We start from the raw sequence: 21,966 nt of genomic DNA, 5'->3' as shown, positions 1-21,966 counted from the left end.
CAGCACTGGACCTCTGTCACGGCCTGAGCTCTGTGGCTGCAGCACTGGACCTCTGTGGCTGCAGCACTGGACCTCTGTGGCTGCAGCACTGGACCTCTGTCACGGCCTGAGCTCTGTGGCTGCAGCACTGGACCTCTGTCGTAGCACTGGACCTCTGTCGTAGCACTGGACCTCTGTCGTAGCACTGGACCTCTGTCGTAGCACTGGACCTCTGTCACGGCCTGAGCTCTGTGGCTGCAACACAGGTTTTCAGCCTCTGCAGGGGGAGACTCCACCCAATGAGTGCTTTTCGGCCGGTAAACTCACAAGGTTTAATGTTGGTGCAGTCTCACAGCCTTGATATGGATCAACTTTTTTTTTTAGTCCGATTCCGCCAGAACACTGCCTTTCTGGTTGACTTTTATTCCAAGAAAACTCCCCTTTTGATTACTCTCTCTCTCTCGGTGTACCGATTCTTGAGGGTGATTTTTGAATCTGATCCAAAATATCGCCTCCATTGCTTCTTCCAGCCATTTTCGGTGTTGTCCCAGGCTTCTCCCGTTGTCTATGATATCGGCTTGTGATCACCGTCACGATCTCGAACACTGCTAACACACGTTGCACACATCTGCATTGCTGCCACCACATTGTGTATTGGCTGTTAACACAAACACTATAACAATAATTTGTAAACTAAACAAAGGGTTCTTTATTGAAGAACAACAGGATTCTAAGAGAGCTCTTCAACACGTGTGCTACCTGCTGACTAACACTGCACCAACTACTGTATCACATGTTAACCTGCATCACTTCCTGTGATGTATACTAAACTATTTACATATTCAGTAGTATGTTAATCAATATTAAAGCAATTAAAGCAATGTCACAACATACCACAAGTGGGTCAGTGACCTCCTCAGCTCAGTCAAGGTGAGTTTTCCACACCACCTTCCTCTTTGGGGTTTGCATGTGGTAACGCAAGACCGTACGCCAGATGGAGTGGGACTGACCACCCAGATGGTGGCAAGGGGGTGAGACAGCAGCATCTCCTTTCAGATGCATGGCTGCATCTCGGCAAGAGACCTTTTGTCTTTGCTGATCCCCACCATGTCCCTAGAGGGCAGACGATTGGAGGCCCCCATCATGGGCCAAAGCGCTTCCAGGAGCTTCAGTGTTGCACTGATCTTCGTGGGGAGACTTACAATGTTCAATCTTCTGCTTGCAGGAGAAACTGGCACACAATAATAAAGCAAAGGCCAAGACTGGTGGAGGCCTCCCAGATCTTCGAACTCTGACCCTGGCAGCCGTGCAACTGGCTGGGTCACAGGGCGGCTGAGCGATTGCCAATGGCGAGACAGGAGTATCAATGCAAGAGAATGAGTGAACGAGTGCAGGGCACAAGTGTGTTTCTGGCCTCCACAGCAGGCACAGTGCTCATGTGACTACCTCTGGACACATGGACTCCACATCAGGCATGGATGCGATGAGGATATGTGAAGCTCTTAACACGAAATGTTTGTGTTCTCTCATGCAGGTCTCGGTAATCCCGATGGACGCTCAGCTGCAGAGAGTGGGCACCATCCGTTCACCTTTGAGGAGGAGGAGGGATCCTCAGAGGGTGCATCATCACATCATTCCCCCGCATCCTCCACCAGCACAGATACTGTCACGTCGGTAGGTACGTGTCGCAATTAGATTCAGGGTCACAAGCAGGTGATAACATCAGAGACGCACCTGAGCAGCTGACGGAGGCTGTGACAGCTGAGGCCATTGACAGTGGGAGGACTGAGGGAGGCCAGGCCCTTGCTGAGCCCCAGGCTGATGATGTGCCTCTGGAGTCGGCAACACAGAACCTGCTGGAGCTACAGTGAAAAGTGAGGGAACATCTGGCGGAGCTTCCAGAGGTCATGTGCACCCATGCATTGACAATGGAGCAGTCCATCAAGGTCATCAGGTGCTGCCCTGTCTCTGGTGTGAGTGCGAATGGTCTTCTCCATGGAGAGATTGGCAATACTCATGGAGAGCCTGATCCGGCAGACCAGTCAGTGGACGTCAGAGATCCAGCAGACCAGTCAGTGGACGTCAGAGATCCAGCAGATCACTCAACGGACGTCAGAGATCCAGCAGATCACTCAATGGAAGTCAGAGATCTAGCAGACCAGTCAGTGGACGTCAGAGATCCAGCAGATCACTCAATGGAAGTCAGAGATCCAGCAGACCAGTCAGTGGATGCCAGAGATCCAGCAGATTACTCAATGGAAGTCAGAGATCCAGCAGACCAGTCAGTGGATGTCAGAGATCCAGCAGATCACTCAATGGACGTCAGAGATCCAGCAGACCAGTCAGTGGATGTCAGAGATCCAGCAGACCAGTCAGTGGATGTCAGAGATCCAGCAGACCAGTCAGTGGACGTCAGAGATCCAGTCAGTGGATATTGGAGGTGCACGCAGGTCCTGTCCATGAGCTCAATGTTGCAGTGGCAAAGCAAGAGGGGGATGAGGTGCCTGGAGTAACCACCAGGTCCTTGTCCTTCTCAGGCAAGCAGGGAGGTACAAGTGAGTCTTGCATGGAGGAGGAGCAACTGTCTCCTGCTTCTGGGGGTTCCTCTCAGGGCACTCCGAGTAAGGACAGCGGCTCCTCAGCCCCTCTGCCAGTGACCCCAGCACCTCCAGTAGCCACAACAACAGAGGAGGGTCCTGCACCTGTGCAGATGATCCTCAGTATGTCGAGGGCCCTCCAGCCTCAGGCATTGGTTATCCCAAAGCCACGGGGCAGCCTGCCTCCACCGCAGCTGCTGGTGCAGGGGTGGCATTTTATAGCAGCACACATAAGCTTGTCAAGAAGAGCACCTAGAAGCACTTGGGGTTCATGGGTGTTTAGATTTTGTACATGTTAAGGCTTTATACTACAGTGCTAATTAATAACTGTTAGACTTACTGCTGTTAGTCATCCCTTCATTTCTTGCTGCTTTGTCAGATGTCATCTATACCCTTGCTCCCTCAATGGGCTGATAGTGTTGGGGTACCTGCATCTGGTCAGCTCCTCAGCTTTGGCAGTGCGTGCTATGGACCTGGCTACTGGGCGATGGAATGCCAGATGAAGGAGGCAACAACAGGTCCGCAGAAAGGGGAATCTTTAATGCACTGATTGTGAAAGGGCATCAGGGTCACAAGAAATGGCTATGTATGAGATTGTCCCGAGCCTTCCCTGTGCCTCTCTCATTTCCCCTTACCTCTGGTCCAAGGGGTTCCTCATCCTGTACCGCCTGCTCAGCAGCCTCCTCCATATCCTCATCATCAGATGAGGAGTGGCGATCAATGTCCTCATTATTCAAGGCCTCCCACTTCTGCAGCACAAGGTTGTGCACAGCACAGCAGACGATCACTATACGCGAGACCCTCACTGGGGGATACTTAAGGGCTCCTTCGGATCGGGCTAGGCAGCTGAATCTCATCTTCAACAGCCCAATGGCCTGCTCGATGGTCACTCGTGTTGACCTGTGGTAGATGTTGTACCTCTTCTCCGCTGCAGTGTGAGGGTTCCTCACAGATATCAGTAGCAATGTCTTAACGGGTAGCCCTTGTCCATAAGAATCCATCCCTGAAGGTGAGCGGGGGACCTGAAAAGCTGCAGCACCTGGGACTGGCAAAGTATGTAGACGTCGTGGCTGCTTCCCAGGAACTGTGCACACGCCTGAAGGGTCCACTTTCGCTGGTCACACACAATCGGACATTGGAACAATGGAAGCCCTTGCTGTTGATGAGGCTGCTGGCTGGTCCGGAGGAGCCTTGATGGCCACATGCGTGCAGTCAATTACACCCTACACCTGGGGAAATCTAGTGACGGCCCTGAACCCAATGGCCCTCTCGGCCTGACTGAAATGGTGCGGTATTGCACATAGTCACCAGCTCTCTTGATCATGGCATTGGTCACCTCCCTGATGTACTGATTGGCTGCAGACTGAGAGATCCTGCACTTGTCCCCAGTGGATCCCTGGAAAGATCCAGAGGTGTAGAAGCTGAGAGTCACAATGCCAGTGACAGTGGGTGGCCACCAACCCCCATGGGTCTCAGCTAGTCCTGCAACATGGCGCAGAGGTCAATGACGGCCTCCACGGCAAGCCGCAGTCTTTGCTGCTGCTCAGACGTTTGGAGAATGTGCAGCCTCGGACGGTACACTCCCTTTCCTGGCGATCGGCTCTTCTGCGCGCAGGTGCCTGTTCACTTGCCCCTTTGTGCCCTTCTCGGGCATGCCCACCCCGAGGTTGTCCCTCTTGCCGGTTGTGACATTGGTGATGTGCCCCCCCTCTGGTGCCTGGACCTCCCTCCCTCTGAGCTGCCCTCCTCAACAGGGGCCACGAGGCCTGGGTGAATAAGGCCCCTGACAGATGGCCTCCCTCTGATTCCTAGGTTTTCTACCAGGATGACCCTCCTCCCCCAAACCTGCCCTCGAATCCTCTCCTCAGAGCAACTGCCACTGCTCTTATGTGATACACACCCACATTCCTGTTACCTTCTCCCCCATCCTGCTGACGTCTGGCAGTGCCCTTTGTGCGCCACCCTTCCTGCCACCGCACGCAGGCTCACTCGATAGCTTCCTGAGAGAGCCAGCACTGAGCCCCACTTCCTTGCTGCCTCCTTTCACCAGCTGGGGCTCTGAAGCCCCATGGTCCCCATGTGCCACTGATAAAATTGGAAATGCACCAGAAAATTGGAGTTAATTGGCCTTCGAAATACCTCAATTGGTGTCCCTGTGCCACGATGTCAGTAGTCCGCCTTCCATGGTTGCCGATGCTGGAAAAATCTGGAAGCGACGTCAAGGCGTCAGACTTCCAGCCAAATGCAGTCTGCTCCCATTCTACCCCCCCCACTACTGCCCACTGTGACAACCCACCAACCCCTCACCTTCCAGCTTCCGACCTCGCTCTTAATGGCCCGGTAAATTTCCAGCCTATAACTGTGCAGAGCGCGCTGCCCCTTTAAGATGTAAAATACACCATACACACCTGTGAAACAAGGGACACTGTTCTGTACAAGGATACTTGTGAAACTTAAATTCTATTTTACCTTATTGATATGTTTTTCCTTTAAGAGGAAATGTGATTTTCCAAAATTCCCTAGATTCTGGAATGGTCCCAGAAGATGGGAAGTTAGCAAATGTAACACTTCCATTCAAGAAAGGAGGGAGAGAGAAAACAGGGAACTACAGGCCGGTTAGCGTAAAAATAGTCGTCAAGAAGATGCGAGAATCTAATAATAAGGAAGTCTTAACAATACAGTTAGAAAATAAATATAGAATCAGGCAAAGTCAGCACGGTTTTACAAAAGGAAAACCGTGTTTGACAAATTAATAAGAGTTTTTTGAGGATGTAACTAGTAGGGTAGACAAAGGGGAACCAGTAGATGTCGTATACCTGGATTTCCAAAAGGCATTCGATAAGGTGCCACACAAAAGATTAATAGGCAAGATAAGGGCTCATGGTGTTGGGGGTAATATATTAGCACAGACAGAGGATTGGTTAATGGACTGGAAGAAGAGAGTGGGCATAAACAGGGCATTTTCAAGTTGGCAGGCAGTGAATAGTGGAGTGCCGGAAGGATCCATGCTGGGGCCTCAGCTATTTACAATCTATAATATTGACGTAGACCAAGAGACAGAGAATAATGTATCTACGTTTGCTGATGATACAAAGGTAGGTGGGAACGTTAGCTGTGAGGCAGATACAGAAAGGCTGCAAAGAGATATGGACAAAGTATGAGTGGGCAACAAGGTGGCAGATGGAGTATAATGTGGGGAAGTGTGAAGTTATTCACTTTGGTTGGAAGAACAGAAGAGCAAAATATTTTTTAAAAGGCATGAAACTTGTAAATGTTGATGCTGATAAAGGGGAGTTGGTGGATGTAGTATACTTGGATTTTCAGAAGACTTTTGATAAAGTCCCCCACAGGAGGTTGGTTAGCAAAATTAAAGCACACGGGATAGGAGGTAGCATACTGGCATGGATTAAGGATTGGTTAACAGGCTGAAAGCAGAGTGTAGGTATAAACAGGTCATTCTTGTGTTGGCAGGTTGTGACTAGTGGGGTACCGCAGGGATCAGTACTTGGGCCCCAGCTGTTCACAATATATATCAATGATTTGGATGTGGGGGAAAAATGTAGTATTTCCAAGTTTGCCGATGACACAAAACTAGGTGGAAACACATGTTGTGAGAAATACACAAACTGGCTTCAAGGGGATTTGGAAGACTTAGTGAGTGGGCAAGAACGTGGCAGATGGAATATGATGGGGAAAAATGTGAAGTTATCCATTTTGGAAGGAGGAATAGATGTGCAGAGTATTTCTTAAATGGTAAGAGATTAGAAAGTGTAGATGTACAAAAGGGACCTGGGTGTCCTTGTCAATAAGTCACTGAAAGCTCACATGCAGGTGCAGCAAGCAATTCAGAAGGCTAATGGTATGTTAGCCTTTATTGCAAGAAGATTTGAGTACAGGATTAGTGAAGTCTTGCTTCAATTGTATAGAACCTTGGTTAGACCGCACCTGGAGTACTGTGTGCAGCTTTGGTCTTCATATCTAAGGAAGCATATAGTTGCCTTGGAAGCAGTACAGCGAAGGTTCACGAGAATTCTAATTAGATTGGTGCCTGGGATGAGGGGGTGGTCCTATGCTGATTCGGTCTATATTCTCTGGCGTTTAGAAGAATGAGAGGTGATCACTTTGAAACTTACAATATTCTGAAGGGGCTTAACAGGGTGGATACGGAGAGGCTGTTTCCCCTGGTTGGGGAATTTAGAACATTGGGGCACAGGATCAGGGGCTACAAAGAACAAAGAAAATTACAGCACAGGAACAGGCCCTTCGGCCCTCCAAGCCTACGCCGATCCAGATCCTCTATCTAAACATGTCGTCTATTTTCTAAGGGTCTGTATCTCTTTGCTTCCTGCCCATTCATGTATCTGTCTAGATACATCTTAATAGACGCTATCGTGCCCGCGTCTACCACCTCCGCTGGCAACGCGTTCCAGGCACCCACCACCCTCTGCGTAAAGAACTTTCCACGCATATCCCCCCTAAACATTTCCCCTCTCACTTTGAACTCGTGACCCCTAGTAATTGAATCCCCCACTCTGGGGAAAAAAGCTTCTTGCTATCCACCCTGTCTATACCTCTCATGATTTTGTACACCTCAATCAGGTCCCCCCTCAACCTCCGTCTTTCTAATGAAAATAATCCTAATCTACTCAACCTCTCTTCATAGCTAGCGCCCTCCATACCAGGCAACATCCTGGTGAACCTCCTCTGCACCCTCTCCAAAGCATCCACATCCTTTTGATAATGTGGCGACCAGAACTGTACGCAGTATTCCAAATGTGGCCGAACCAAAGTCCTATACAACTGTAACATGACCTGCCAACTCTTGTACTCAATGCCCCGTCCGATGAAGGAAAGCATGCCGTATGCCTTCTTGACCACTCTATTTACCTGCGTTGCCACCTTCAGGGAACAGTGGACCTGAACACCCAAATCTCTCTGTACATCAATTTTCCCCAGGACTTTTCCATTTACTGTATAGTTCACTGATCGTTTAAAACAGAGATGAGGAGAAATTTCTTTATCAGAGGGTTGTGAATGTTTGAAGCGTGGTATATTGAAGACTGCGATCGATGGGTCTGTGGTCTCTCAGGGAATCAAGCAGGAAAGTAGTTGACATAAAAGATCAGCCATGATCCAGTACGAGAGTAAGTTAGCTCGAAATATAAAAACAGACAGCAAGAGTTTCTAAAAAAGAAAAGAGTTAACAAAGTAGATGTTGGTCCTATAGAAAGCGAGGCTGGGGAATTAATAAGGGAAAATAAGGAGATGGCAGATGAATTAACAGGTATCTTGCATCGGTCTTCACCATAGAGGATAGAAGTCACATCCCAGAAATAGCAGGGAGGAACACAAGAAAATTACAATCACCAGGCAAGTGGTACTGAACAAATTGTTGGAGCTGTGGGCTGACAAGTCCCCAGGTCCTGATGGACTTCATGCTAGGGTGTTAAAAGAAGTGGCTAGTGAGATAGTTGATGTGCTAGTTTTAATATTCCAAAATTTCCTAGATTCGGGATAGATTCCATTAGATTGGAAAATAGTCAATGTAACTCCTTTATTCAAAAAGGAGGGCGGAGGGGAAAGAGACAGAAAGCAGGAAACTACAGGCCAGTTAGCTTAACATCTGTCATAGGGAAAATGTTAGAAGCTATTAAAGATGTTATAGCAGGGCATTTAGTAAAATTCAAGGTAATCAGACAGAGTCAACGTGGTTTTGTGAAAGGAAAATCATGTTTAACCAATTTATTGGAGTTCTTTGAAGAAGTAACATGTGCTGTGGATAAAGGGGAACCAGTGGATGTACTGTACTTAGATTTCCAGAAGGCATTTCATAAGGTCCCACATCAAAGATTATTGCGGAAAATAAAAGCTCATGGTGTAGGGGGTATCATATTGGCATAGATAGAAGATTGGCTCACGAACAGAAAACAGAAAGTAGGCATAAATGGGTCATTTTCTGGTTGGCAAGTCTCAACTTTTTACAATTTATATAAATGACTTAGATGAAGGGACCGAAGGTATGGTTGCTAAATTTGCTGATGACATAAAGATAGGTAGGAAAGTGAGAAGAGGACATAAGGAGGCTACAAAGGGATATAGATAGGTTAAATGAGTGGGAAAAGATCTGGCAAATGGAGTATAATGTGGGAAATATGAAATTATCCATTTTGGCAGGAAGAATAAAAAGCATGTTATCCAAATGGTGAGAGATTGCAGAGCTCTGAGATGCAGAGGGATCTGGGTGTCCTAGTGCATGAATTGGAAAAGGTTAGTATGCAGGTACAGCACATAATTAGGAAAGCTAATAGAATGTTATCGTTTATCGCGAGGGGAATTGAATACAAAAGTAGGGAGGTTATGCTTCAGTTATACAGGGCATTGGTGAGATCACATGTGGAGTACTATGTACAGTAATGGTCTCCTTATTTAAGGAAGTATATAAATGCGTTGGAAGCAGTTCAGAGAAGGTTTACTAGACTGATACCTGGAATGAGTGAGTTGTCTTATGAGGAAAGATTGGACAGGCTAGGCTTGTATCCGCTGGAATTTAGAAGAGTAAGAGGCAACTTGATTGAAACATGTAAGATTCTGAGGGGTCTTGACAGGGTGGATGTGGAAAGGATGTTTCCCCTTGTGGGAGAATCAAGAACTCAGGGTCACTGTTTAAAAATAAGGGGTCACCCATTTAAGACAGAAATGAGGAGAAACCTTTTCTCTCAGAGGGTCGTGAGTCTTTGGAATTCTCTTCCTCAAAAGATGGTGGAAGCAGATTCTTTGAATATTTTTAAGGCAGAGGTAGATAGATTCTTGATAAGCAAGAGGGTGGAAGGTTATCGGGGGTAGGTGGAAATGTGGAGTTGAGGTTACAATCAGAATGGCAGAGCAGGCTTGAGGGGCCGAGTGGTCTACTCCTACTCCTGCTCCTATTTCTTATGTTCTTATGTTTTAATGCAGTTCCAGTTTGCAGTAACTGATTCCACAAATTACCTGCCCAATAGTTTTACGAATTCTATCCAAATGCCCAGGCATCTCAGCAAATTCAGTGCCTCGATATTCAGAATCAGTAACAATGCTCATTATTCCATTTAAACAAACATTGTACCCATCAGAGATTCAGGATTTTGGAATAACTATATTTCGAATATGATAAACAGGTTTAAATCCTGCATCAATGGCCAGATTTGCCGAACCACGTTTTCACAAACTTGTGTCTCAAATTGAGCAGCCTATCCCCCTGCCCTTCTGCGATACACCAACATTACCTGCTTCTTCTTCAGTTTTGTGATCTGCTGTTCGACCATGGTGATTTCCCTGTCCACACGGTCCATGCTCTGAATCAGCTCCTCCTTTGACAGGCCAGTGTGCACCACCTCTCCCTCCAGCTCATGCTGCTGTGAAAAGCCGACAGGAGACTGTGCTTTGACACGGCTGGAAACACATCGCTCCTGAAAGAGCAGAGACAAAAAACTCAGACATGGCCAAACGTGCAAGAAATTAAAAAGATCCCAACCGTTTCCTGAATATTTTCTCTGAACCGCAACAAATCTTTTGGTTTTCATTAAAGCCCAATAAACTGTGGACCTGAGTTTATAACCTGGAATAACCCCGCCCCCGTAATCACCCCACCTGTAATAACCCCGCCCCCACTCCGCAATAACCCAAACCCCCATAATAACCCCACCCCACTCTGCAAGAACCCCGCCCTGTAATAACCCCTCCCCCACTCCGTCAGAACCCCGCCCTGTAATAACCTCAACCCCGCTCCGTAAGAACCCCGCCCTGTAAGAACCCCACCCTGTAATAACCTCAGCCCCGCTCCGTAGGAACCCCACCTTGTAATAACCCCACCCCCGTAATAACCCCACCCCCATAATAACCCCGCCCTGTAATAACCTCAACCCCGCTCCGTAGGAACCCCGCCCTGTAATAACCCCACCCCCATAATAATCCCACCCCCATAATAACCTCAACCCCGCTCTGTAAGAACCCCGCCCTGTAATAACTCCACCCCTGTAATAACCCCACCCTGTAATAACCTCAACCCCGCCCTGTAAGAAACCCGCCCTGTAATAACCTGAACCCCACTCCGTAAGAACCCCACCCCCATAATAACCCCACCCTGTAATAACCTCAACCCCGCTCTGTAAGAACCCCGCCCTGTAATAACCCCACCCCCATAATAACCCCGCCCTGTAATAACCCCACCCCCATAATAACCCCGCCCTGTAATAACCCCACCCCTGTAATAACCCCACCCCTGTAATAACCTCAACCCCGCTCCGTAGGAACCCACCCCCATAATAACCCCACCCTGTAAGAACCCCGCCCTGTAATAACTCCACCCCTGTAATAACCCCACCCTGTAAGAACTCTGCCCTGTAATATCTCCACCCCTGTAATAACCCCACCCTGTAATAACCTGAACCCCACTCCGTAAGAACCCCACCCCCATAATAACCCCGCCCTGTAATAACCTCAACCCCGCTCCGTAGGAACCCCGCCCTGTAAGAACCCCGCCCTGTAATAACCTCAACCCCGCTCCGTAGGAACCCCACCTTGTAATAACCCCACCCCCATAATAACCTCAACCCCGCTCCGTAGGAACCCCGCCCTGTAAGAACCCCACCCTGTAATAACCTCAAACCCGCTCCGTAGGAACCCCGCCCTGTAATAACTCCACCCCTGTAATAACCCCACCCTGTAATAACCTCAACCCCGCCCTGTAAGAACCCCGCCCTGTAATAACCTGAACCCCACTCCGTAAGAACCCCACCCCCATAATAACCCCACCCTGTAATAACCTCAACCCCGCCCTGTAAGAACCCCGCCCTGTAATAACCTGAACCCCACTCCGTAAGAACCCCACCCCCATAATAACCCCACCCTGTAATAACCTCAACCCCGCTCTGTAGGAACCCCGCCCTGTAATAACCCCACCCCTGCAATAACCCCACCCCTGTAATAACCTCAACCCCGCTCTGTAAGAACCCCGCCCTGTAATAACCTGAACCCCACTCCGTAAGAACCCCACCCCCATAATAACCCCACCCTGTAATAACCTCAACCCCGCTCTGTAAGAACCCCGCCCTGTAATAACTCCACCCCTGTAATAACCCCACCCTGTAATAACCTCAACCCCGCCCTGTAAGAACCTGAACCCCACTCCGTAAGAACCCCACCCCCATAATAACCCCACCCTGTAATAACCTCAACCCCGCTCTGTAGGAACCCCGCCCTGTAATAACCCCACCCCCATAATAACCCCACCCTGTAATAACCTCAACCCTGCCCTGTAATAACCTGAACCCCACTCCGTAAGAACCCCACCCCCATAATAACCCCACCCTGTAATAACCTCAACCCCGCTCTGTAGGAACCCCGCCCTGTAATAACCCCACCCCCATAATAACCCCACCCTGTAATAACCTCAACCCTGCCCTGTAAGAACCCCGCCCTGTAATAACTCCACCCCTGTAATAACCCCACCCTGTAAGAACCTGAACCCCACTCCGTAAGAACCCCACCCCCATAATAACCCCGCCCTGTAATAACCCCACCCCTGTAATAACCTCAACCCCGCTCCGTAGGAACCCCGCCCTGTAATAACCCCACCCCCATAATAACCCCGCCCTGTAATAACCCCACCCCTGTAATAACCTCAACCCCGCTCCGTAGGAACCCCGCCCTGTAATAACCCCACCCCCATAATAACCCCACCCTGTAATAACCTCAACCCTGCCCTGTAAGAACCCCGCCCTGTAATAACTCCACCCCTGTAATAACCCCACCCTGTAAGAACCTGAACCCCACTCCGTAAGAACCCCACCCCCATAATAACCCCACCCTGTAATAACCTCAACCCCGCTCCGTAGGAACCCCGCCCTGTAAGAACCCCGCCCTGTAATAACCTCAACCCCGCTCCGTAGGAACCCCACCTTGTAATAACCCCACCCCCATAATAACCCCGCCCTGTAATAACCTCAACCCCGCTCCGTAAGAACCCCGCCCTGTAAGAACCTCAACCCCGCTCCGTAGGAACCCCGCCCTGTAAGAACCCCACCCTGTAATAACCTCAAACCCGCTCCGTAGGAACCCCGCCCTGTAATAACCCCACCCCCATAATAACCCCACCCTGTAATAACCTCAACCCCGCTCTGTAAGAACCCCGCCCTGTAATAACTCCACCCCTGCAATAACCCCACCCTGTAATAACCTCAACCCCGCTCCGTAGGAACCCCGCCCTGTAAGAACCCCACCCCCATAATAACCCCACCCTGTAATAACCTCAACCCCGCTCTGTAAGAACCCCGCCCTGTAATAACTCCACCCCTGTAATAACCCCACCCTGTAATAACCTCAACCCCGCCCTGTAATAACCTGAACCCCACTCCGTAAGAACCCCACCCCCATAATAACCCCACCCTGTAATAACCTCAACCCCGCTCCGTAGGAACCCCGCCCTGTAATAACCCCACCCCCATAATAACCCCACCCTGTAATAACCTCAACCCTGCCCTGTAAGAACCCCGCCCTGTAATAACTCCACCCCTGTAATAACCCCACCCTGTAAGAACCCTGCCCTGTAATAACTCCCCCCCTGTAATAACCCCACCCTGTAATAACCTCAACCCCGCTCCGTAGGAACCCCGCCCTGTAATAACCCCACCCCCATAATAACCCCGCCTTGTAATAACCCCACCCCCATAATAACCCCACCCCCGTAATAACCTGAACCCCACTCCGTAAGAACCCCGCCGCTACTCTAAGAACCCTGCCCACTATTCCATAAGAATCCCACCCTGTAAAGACCCCAGCCCCGTAATAACCTGAACCCCACTCCGTAAGAACCCCGCCGCTACTCTAAGAACCCTGCCCACTATTCCATAAGAATCCCACCCTGTAAAGACCCCAGCCCCGTAATAACCTGCCCCACTCCGTAATAACCCCACCACTACTCCGTAGTCACCTTGCCTCCTAATCACCCTGCCCCCTGTAATAATCCTACCCATACCCCCCCACAACCCCACCCAAACCCCGTGATAACCCGCTCCACCCTGTAACAATCCCAGCCCATAATAACCCTGCCGACACCCCATAACTCTGACCCTGTAACAACCCCACCCACACCCTGTAATAACCTGCCCCACCCTGCAATACCCCTGACCATACCTCCAACTCACTCCATAATAAACCCACTCTTACCCCATAACAACCCTGCCCACACCCCATAATAAACCCACCCACACCGTACGGGAACGCAGAGGCAAGCAGTAATGTCACTGAACTAGTAATCCTGAGGTCCAGGCTACTGCCCTGGGGACACGGGCTCAAATCCCACCATGGCAGTTGGTGGAATTCAAACACAATTAATTAATAAAAATCTGCAATTGGAAGCTAGTCTCAGTAATGGTGCCATGAAACTATCATCAATTGTCATAAAAACCCATCTGGTTCACGGCTGTCCTTAACTTTCATGCTGTAATAACCCACACCCTCTATTCTCGGAGGTTGTAACTGGAACAGTTTGAAGACTGTGAGCAGGAATGTGTGATTTGTGTTATTCATTACATTGGGGGCGTCTGTGTGAGAATTTCAATTTCTGAGATGTGACTTTGCTGAAAGCCCAGGTGAAACATTGACACAAATGAGCTTCCTCAACACATAATGCTTAATTCATCTACAAGAGAAGTGCAGCCTACACTGGTCACTGACAATATGACACTACAGTACTATTTTAGGACTGAATGATTTCAAATCAATCAAAAAGCTGAACAAAATGCTTCTGTTTTTCAAACTAGTTCACCTGAGTACTGCACCTCCAATAGTTTCTGGGTTTAGATTGTGCACGGAAACCACTTCTGTTACTATGGGATCTTAAATATTGCAAACCAACTCTACTGCGATTGGGCAGTTAGCACATTCACACCTACAGAAAAGCTAATTTAGACAAATCATTCTTATTCTGTTACTATGGATATATCCTGGCAGGACAAAATCACAAATGTGACAGTCCTCTCAAAGACAGAGCTCCCAAGTGTGTTGGCACTAATCAAACAGAGGCGGCTTCAGTGGATCGGACACATCCGCAGAATGGAAGACGGTCACATACCCAAGGACCTTCTGTATGGTGAGGTAGCCGGGGCCGGAGGACCAGTGCGGAGCCCAAAGCTCCACTTCAAGGAGACTTGCAAGTGTGACATGAAGGCCTTAAATGTTGATTATCGCACCTGGGAGTCACTAGCTGTCAAAAGAGGGAAATGGCTACACATCCTGTGGACTTTTTTTTTGGTGTGCACTACCACGGTGACAAGTTTCTACAGCAGCTTGGCAACAGGCACCAACATCAAAAACAACAACTCACAGCGTCACTTGGCAGCTTCATGTTCAGCACTTGTGGCAGAACCTGCCTCTCAAGGATTGACCTTCACACCCATCAGCAAAGGTGCACCAAGAGAAGACACCCCACCTAAATGGACTGTTTGCTGTGTGTCCATCATCTTTCTAGGTGGAAGGAGGCCAACCGAATACAGCAAGATGTTCCACAGGAACAATACACTGATTGTTTGCACTAACTGAATGATGTGTCTGCCCTCGAGCTCGATTCATGACTCATTCTTTTTGGATCTTTGCCAATTCTGTGGAGCCAACAGGTGATGCACCAGCCTCAGTCCCTGTTCCCAGCTCATTGAGACACACAAGCTGTCTCTAACCTCAATGTGTAGAAGGAACAGAGCCATTGATTCATCATTTAAAGGCAGGTATTAAACCTTTGCTGCATCAATTATTTTGGTCACGTATAACAGAGATTGATGTTAGTTAAACTGAATCCAGTATCTGGGAAACACTTTGTTTTTCCAGATTGATTTCCCTTTCTGCTTTTGTAGAAATATTGCTAACAGTAACAGCTGCTTTCCTGGGAAAACAAAACATACACTCAGCACAGCTGCATCATGTTAAAAAACAAACTTATTTGTCAAAAATTGTGGTGCCTGAATCAAGGATTGGATCAGGATTCCAATGTAACGGGAAGTTTAATGCACTGCTCTAGTCCTGAAGTGGGTATTTTGATGTTTGGGGTTTAACCAGTTGTTAGTCAAAAGCCACCTCCAACAAAAGAAAGATGATCTGACTGGAGTTTGTTCAGCAGAACCAGCAGTTTTATCACCATCAGCACACAGACATTCAACGTAAAGTACACAGTGACTGTCCAACCAATCACAACTGGATAAATTGGATGACCTATCCATCCTAAAAACCAAAAGATGGAAACAAGGAGATAGGTTGGCCTGGAATAAAATACAACCCTCAAATTAGGCTGGATACAGAAATTCACATCATGTATGATGAATGAGCTGGCAATGGATGATTGTTGTGTCAGAGGGATCCCAGGAAGTCCATAGAGCTGCCCAGGAATATGATTGGTGAAGCCAAATCTGTATCAGAGGACATGATGGAAAAACTAAGCTCAGCATTTCCTTAAAGTGACAACACTTTTCCAACAGACAGACCATGAATCAGGCATAGCAGCATTTAGGAGGCATTGTGATTACTATTGCAGATATGGAAAATTGGAGATCGAAAATGGACCGTGTCCACAGAGACATCATGTTTAAACTTCCAGATAAAGGTGGCAACAAGCTACCCAATGTCGCCTTCATCCTGATGGCCACCTTTGTGTGAAGCTGCATCAAGCTGTGCGTAGAACCCCAGTACGCAAACACCAAGTGTTCTTATGTGCTGAGATTCTATCTGTCCCCGGTGTTGTGAAGGATGGGTCTGCCACATTGCCGTGGAACGCTCCATCCAGTTGGACCGTGCCATACCACCTAACCTTCGTGGAAAATTTAATGCAGAGTAACACCTTTGAACACCAATCCATCAGGCAGTGGTCCACATGGAATATCCTCAAGGCCCTGCGGGAAAAGGAGATGGTGGATCCTGCCGGATGGTTCCCCGAGCAGACCGCCAAAGATATTTGGCAGAATGCCTCATCATCAAAACGCTCAAACGAGCACCAAGATGCAGCTTGGCTGGTGGTGAGAAGAGCCCTCCCTGTCTGATCTTTCCTGCACACCCAAAATCTCACCACCTCTGCACACTGCCCTCGAGGTGGCTGTGGTGGGGAAGAGACTGTTGCCCACCTCCTGGAATGTGCCTTTGCAAAGCAGGTATGGAAAGAAATGCAGAGGTTTTTGTCGAGGTTCATCCCAAGCAGCTCTGTAACACAGGAGTCTGTGCTCTACGGGCTGTTCCCAGGGATGCACACCGAGACGGACATCACATTTGCTGGAGGACCATCAACTCGGTGAAGGACACAGTTTGCCCTGCCCAAAAACTGCAGGTCTTCCAAGCAAAGAGTTGTCCACAACCAGGTGTTGCAGACTGGCACGTCCAAGGTCCAGGAATAGATGCTGAGGGATGCACTAAAGCTTGGGGCAGCTGCTGCAAAGGCTCAATAGGGAAAGACCACTGTGTAAGGACCTCTCACCACAGTGAATTGAGGGGCTGGAACCTGCATAAAACATCTCGGGTTGTATGTATCAAAATGTTGGGAGAGGCATCACTGAAAAGAGCGCGGAGAGTGGGGAGAGGCTTCATTGAAAATAAAGTGGAGAGTGGGGAGAGGCTTCAGTGAAAATAAAGCGGAGAGTGGGGAGAGGCTTCATTGAAAATAAAGCAGAGAGTGGGGAGAGGCTTCATTGAAAATAAAGCGGAGATTGGGGAGAGGCTTCATTGAAAATAAAGCGGAGATTGGGGAGAGGCTTCATTGAAAATAAAGCAGAGAGTGGGGAGAGGCTTCAGTGAAAATAAAGTGGAGAGTGGGGAGAGGCTTCATTGAAAATAAAGCAGAGAGTGGGGAGAGGCTTCAGTGAAAATAAAGCGGAGAGTGGGGAGAGGCTTCATTGAAAATAAAGCAGAGAGTGGGGAGAGGCTTCAGTGAAAATAAAGTGGAGAGTGGGGCGATGCTTCAGTGAAAATAAAGTGGAGAGTGGAGAGAGGCTTCAGTGAAAATAAAGCGGAGAGTGGGGAGAGGCTTCAGTGAAAATAAAGCGGAGATTGGGGAGAGGCTTCATTGAAAATAAAGTGGAGAGTGGGGAGAGGCTTCGTTGAAAATAAAGTGGAGAGTGGGGAGAGGCTTCATTGAAAATAAAGCGGAGAGTGGGGAGAGGCTTCGTTGAAAATAAAGTGGAGAGTGGGGAGAGGCTTCATTGAAAATAAAGCGGAGAGTGGGGAGAGGCTTCAGTGAAAATAAAGTGGAGAGTGGGGAGAGGCTTCATTGAAAAGTGTGCGGAGAGTGGGGAGAGACTTCATTGAAAATAAAATGGAGAGTGGGGAGAGGCTTCGTTGAAAATAAAGTGGAGAGTGGGGAGAGGCTTCATTGAAAATAAAGCGGAGATTGGGGAGAGGCTTCATTGAAAATAAAGCGGAGATTGGGGAGAGGCTTCATTGAAAATAAAGCGGAGATTGGGGAGAGGCTTCATTGAAAATAAAGCGGAGATTGGGGAGAGGCTTCATTGAAAATAAAGCGGAGATTGGGGAGAGGCTTCATTGAAAATAAAGCGGAGAGTGGGGAGAGGCTTCATTGAAAATAAAATGGAGAGTGAGGAGAGGCTTCATTGAAAATAAAGCGGAGATTGGGGAGAGGCTTCATTGAAAATAAAGTGGAGAGTGGGGAGAGGCTTCATTGAAAATAAAGTGGAGAGTGGGGAGAGGCTTCATTGAAAATAAAGTGGAGAGTGGGGAGAGGCTTCATTGAAAATAAAGTGGAGAGTGGGGAGAGGCTTCAGTGAAAATAAAGCGGAGAGTGGGGAAAGGCTTCAGTGAAAATAAAGCGGAGAGTGGGGAGAGACTTCATTGAAAAGAGTGCGGAGAGGCTTCATTGAAAATAAAGCGGAGAGTGGGGAGAGACTTCATTGAAAATAAAGCGGAGATTGGGGAGAGGCTTCAGTGAAAATAAAGCGGAGAGTGGGGAGAGGCTTCAGTGAAAATAAAGCAGAGAGTGGGGAGAGACTTCATTGAAAAGAGTGCGGAGAGTGGGGAGAGGCTTCATTGAAAATAAAGCGGAGAGTGGGGAGAGACTTCATTGAAAAGAGTGCGGAGAGTGGGGAGAGGCTTCATTGAAAATAAAGCGGAGAGTGGGGAGAGACTTCATTGAAAAGAGTGCGGAGAGTGGGGAGAGGCTTCATTGAAAATAAAGCGGAGAGTGGGGAGAGACTTCATTGAAAAGAGTGCGGAGAGTGGGGAGAGGCTTCAGTGAAAATAAAGCGGAGAGTGGGGAGAGACTTCATTGAAAAGAGTGCGGAGAGTGGGGAGAGGCTTCATTGAAAATAAAGCGGAGATTGGGGAGAGGCTTCATTGAAAATAAAGCGGAGAGTGGGGAGAGGTTTCATTGAAAATAAAGTGGAGAGTAGGGAGAGGCTTCGTTGAAAATAAAGTGGAGATTGGGGAGAGGCTTCGTTGAAAATAAAGCGGAGAGTGCGGAGAGGCTTCATTGAAAATAAAGCGGAGAGTGGGGAGAGACTTCATTGAAAATAAAGCGGAGATTGGGGAGAGGCTTCATTGAAAATAAAGCGGAGAGTGGGGAGAGGCTTCAGTGAAAATAAAGCAGAGAGTGGGGAGAGACTTCATTGAAAAGAGTGCGGAGAGTGGGGAGAGGCTTCATTGAAAATAAAGCGGAGAGTGGGGAGAGACTTCATTGAAAAGAGTGCGGAGAGTGGGGAGAGGCTTCATTGAAAATAAAGCGGAGAGTGGGGAGAGACTTCATTGAAAAGAGTGCGGAGAGTGGGGAGAGGCTTCAGTGAAAATAAAGCGGAGAGTGGGGTGAGACTTCATTGAAAAGAGTGCGGAGAGTGGGGAGAGGCTTCATTGAAAATAAAGCGGAGATTGGGGAGAGGCTTCATTGAAAATAAAGCGGAGAGTGGGGAGAGGCTTCATTGAAAATAAAGTGGAGAGTAGGGAGAGGCTTCGTTGAAAATAACGTGGAGATTGGGGAGAGGCTTCGTTGAAAATAAAGCGGAGAGTGGGGAGAGGCTTCGTTGAAAATAAAGTGGAGAGTGGGAAGAGGCTACATTGAAAATAAAGCGGAGATTGGGGAGAGGCTTCATTGAAAATAAAGCGGAGATTGGGGAGAGGCTTCATTGAAAATAAAGCGGAGATTGGGGAGAGGCTTCATTGAAAATAAAGCGGAGATTGGGGAGAGGCTTCATTGAAAATAAAGCGGAGATTGGGGAGAGGCTTCGTTGAAAATAAAGTGGAGATTGGGGAGAGGCTTCGTTGAAAATAAAGCGGAGAGTGGGGAGAGACTTCATTGAAAATAAAGCGGAGATTGGGGAGAGGCTTCAGTGAAAATAAAGCGGAGAGTGGGGAGAGGCTTCAGTGAAAATAAAGCAGAGAGTGGGGAGAGACTTCATTGAAAAGAGTGCGGAGACTGGGGAGAGGCTTCATTGAAAATAAAGCGGAGAGTGGGGAGAGACTTCATTGAAAAGAGTGCGGAGAGTGGGGAGAGGCTTCATTGAAAATAAAGCGGAGAGTGGGGAGAGACTTCATTGAAAAGAGTGCGGAGAGTGGGGAGAGGCTTCAGTGAAAATAAAGCGGAGAGTGGGGTGAGACTTCATTGAAAAGAGTGCGGAGAGTGGGGAGAGGCTTCGTTGAAAATCAAGTGGAGATTGGGGAGAGGCTTCGTTGAAAATAAAGCGGAGAGTGGGGAGAGGCTTCGTTGAAAATAAAGTGGAGAGTGGGAAGAGGCTACATTGAAAATAAAGCGGAGATTGGGGAGAGGCTTCATTTAAAATAAAGCGGAGATTGGGGAGAGGCTTCATTGAAAATAAAGCGGAGATTGGGGAGAGGCTTCATTGAAAATAAAGCGGAGATTGGGGAGAGGCTTCATTGAAAATAAAGCGGAGATTGGGGAGAGGCTTCATTGAAAATAAAGTGGAGAGTGGGGAGAGGCTTCATTGAAAATAAAGTGGAGAGTGGGGAGAGGCTTCAGTGAAAATAAAGCGGGGAGTGGGGAGAGGCTTCAGTGAAAATAAAGCGGAGAGTGGGGAGAGGCTTCATTGAAAATAAAGTGGAGAGTGGGGAGAGGCTTCGTTGAAAATAAAGTGGAGAGTGGGGAGAGACTTCATTGAAAAGAGAGTGGGGAGAGGCTTCATTGAAAATAAAGCGGAGAGTGGGGAGAGACTTCATTGAAAATAAAGCGGGGAGAGGCTTCAGTGAAAATAAAGTGGAGAGTGGGGTGAGGCTTCATTGAAAATAAAGCGGAGAGTGGGGAGAGGCTTCATGGAAAATAAAGTGGAGAGTGGGGAGAGGCTTCATGGAAAATAAAGTGGAGAGTGGGGAGAGGCTTCATTGAAAAGAAAGTGGAGAGTGCGAGTGGCTTCAGTGAAAATAAAGTGGAGAGTGGGGAGAGACTTCATTGAAAATAAAATGGAGAGTGGGGAGAGACTTCGTTGAAAATAAAGTGGAGAGTGGGGAGAGACTTCATTGAAAATAAAGCAGAGAGTGGGGAGAGGCTTCATTGAAAATAAAGCGGAGATTGGGGAGAGGCTTCATTGAAAATAAAGCGGAGAGTGGGGAGAGGCTTCATTGAAAATAAAGCGGAGAGTGGGGAGAGGCTTCAGTGAAAATAAAGTGGAGAGTGGGGAGAGGCTTCATTGAAAATTAAGTGGAGAGTGGGGAGAGACTTCATTGAAAATAAAGCGGGGAGAGGCTTCAGTGAAAATAAAGTGGAGAGTGGGGAGAGGCTTCATTGAAAATAAAGCGGGGAGAGGCTTCAGTGAAAATAAAGTGGAGAGTGGGGAGAGGCTTCATTGAAAATAAAGCGGAGAGTGGGGAGAGGCTTCATTGAAAATAAAGCGGAGAGTGGGGACAGACTTCATTGAAAAGAGTGCGGAGAGTGGGGAGAGGCTTCATTGAAAATAAAGCAGAGAGTGGGGAGAGGCTTCATTGAAAATAAAGCGGAGAGTGGGGAGAGGCTTCATTGAAAATAAAGTGGAGAGTGGGGAGAGGCTTCAGTGAAAATAAAGCGGAGAGTGGGGAGAGGCTTCAGTGAAAATAAAGTGGAGAGTGGGGAAAGGCTTCAGTGAAAATAAAGTGGAGAGTGGGGAGAGGCTTCATTGAAAATAAAGTGGAGAGTGGGGAGAGGCTTCATTGAAAATAAAGTGGAGAGTGGGGAGAGGCTTCGTTGAAAATAAAGTGGAGAGTGGGGAGAGACTTCATTGAAAAGAGTGCGGAGAGTGGGGAGAGGCTTCATTGAAAATAAAGCGGAGAGTGGGGAGAGACTTCATTGAAAATAAAGCGGACAGTGGGGAGAGGCTTCATTGAAAATAAAGCGGAGAGTGGGGAGAGGCTTCATTGAAAATAAAGCGGAGAGTGGGAGAGAGACTTCATT

General features: G+C 48.2%; 1 protein-coding gene across 1 annotated transcript in view; it reads right to left on the bottom strand.

Annotated features, from left to right (window-relative positions):
- The window catches only part of ncor2 (nuclear receptor corepressor 2), a 446,529-nt gene that overhangs the window by 298,398 nt on the left and 126,165 nt on the right, over positions 1-21,966 (bottom strand). The window contains exon 7 of the mRNA XM_068055641.1: positions 9,839-10,021. Within this exon, the coding sequence (XP_067911742.1) occupies positions 9,839-10,021 (183 nt within the window). The remainder of the gene's footprint in view (positions 1-9,838; positions 10,022-21,966) is intronic.

Source organism: Heterodontus francisci, chromosome 23 (assembly GCF_036365525.1).
Source record: "Heterodontus francisci isolate sHetFra1 chromosome 23, sHetFra1.hap1, whole genome shotgun sequence".
NCBI lineage: Eukaryota > Metazoa > Chordata > Chondrichthyes > Heterodontiformes > Heterodontidae > Heterodontus > Heterodontus francisci.
Note: the sequence above shows the minus strand (reverse complement) of the source record. Positions and strands in the feature narration are given on the sequence as shown.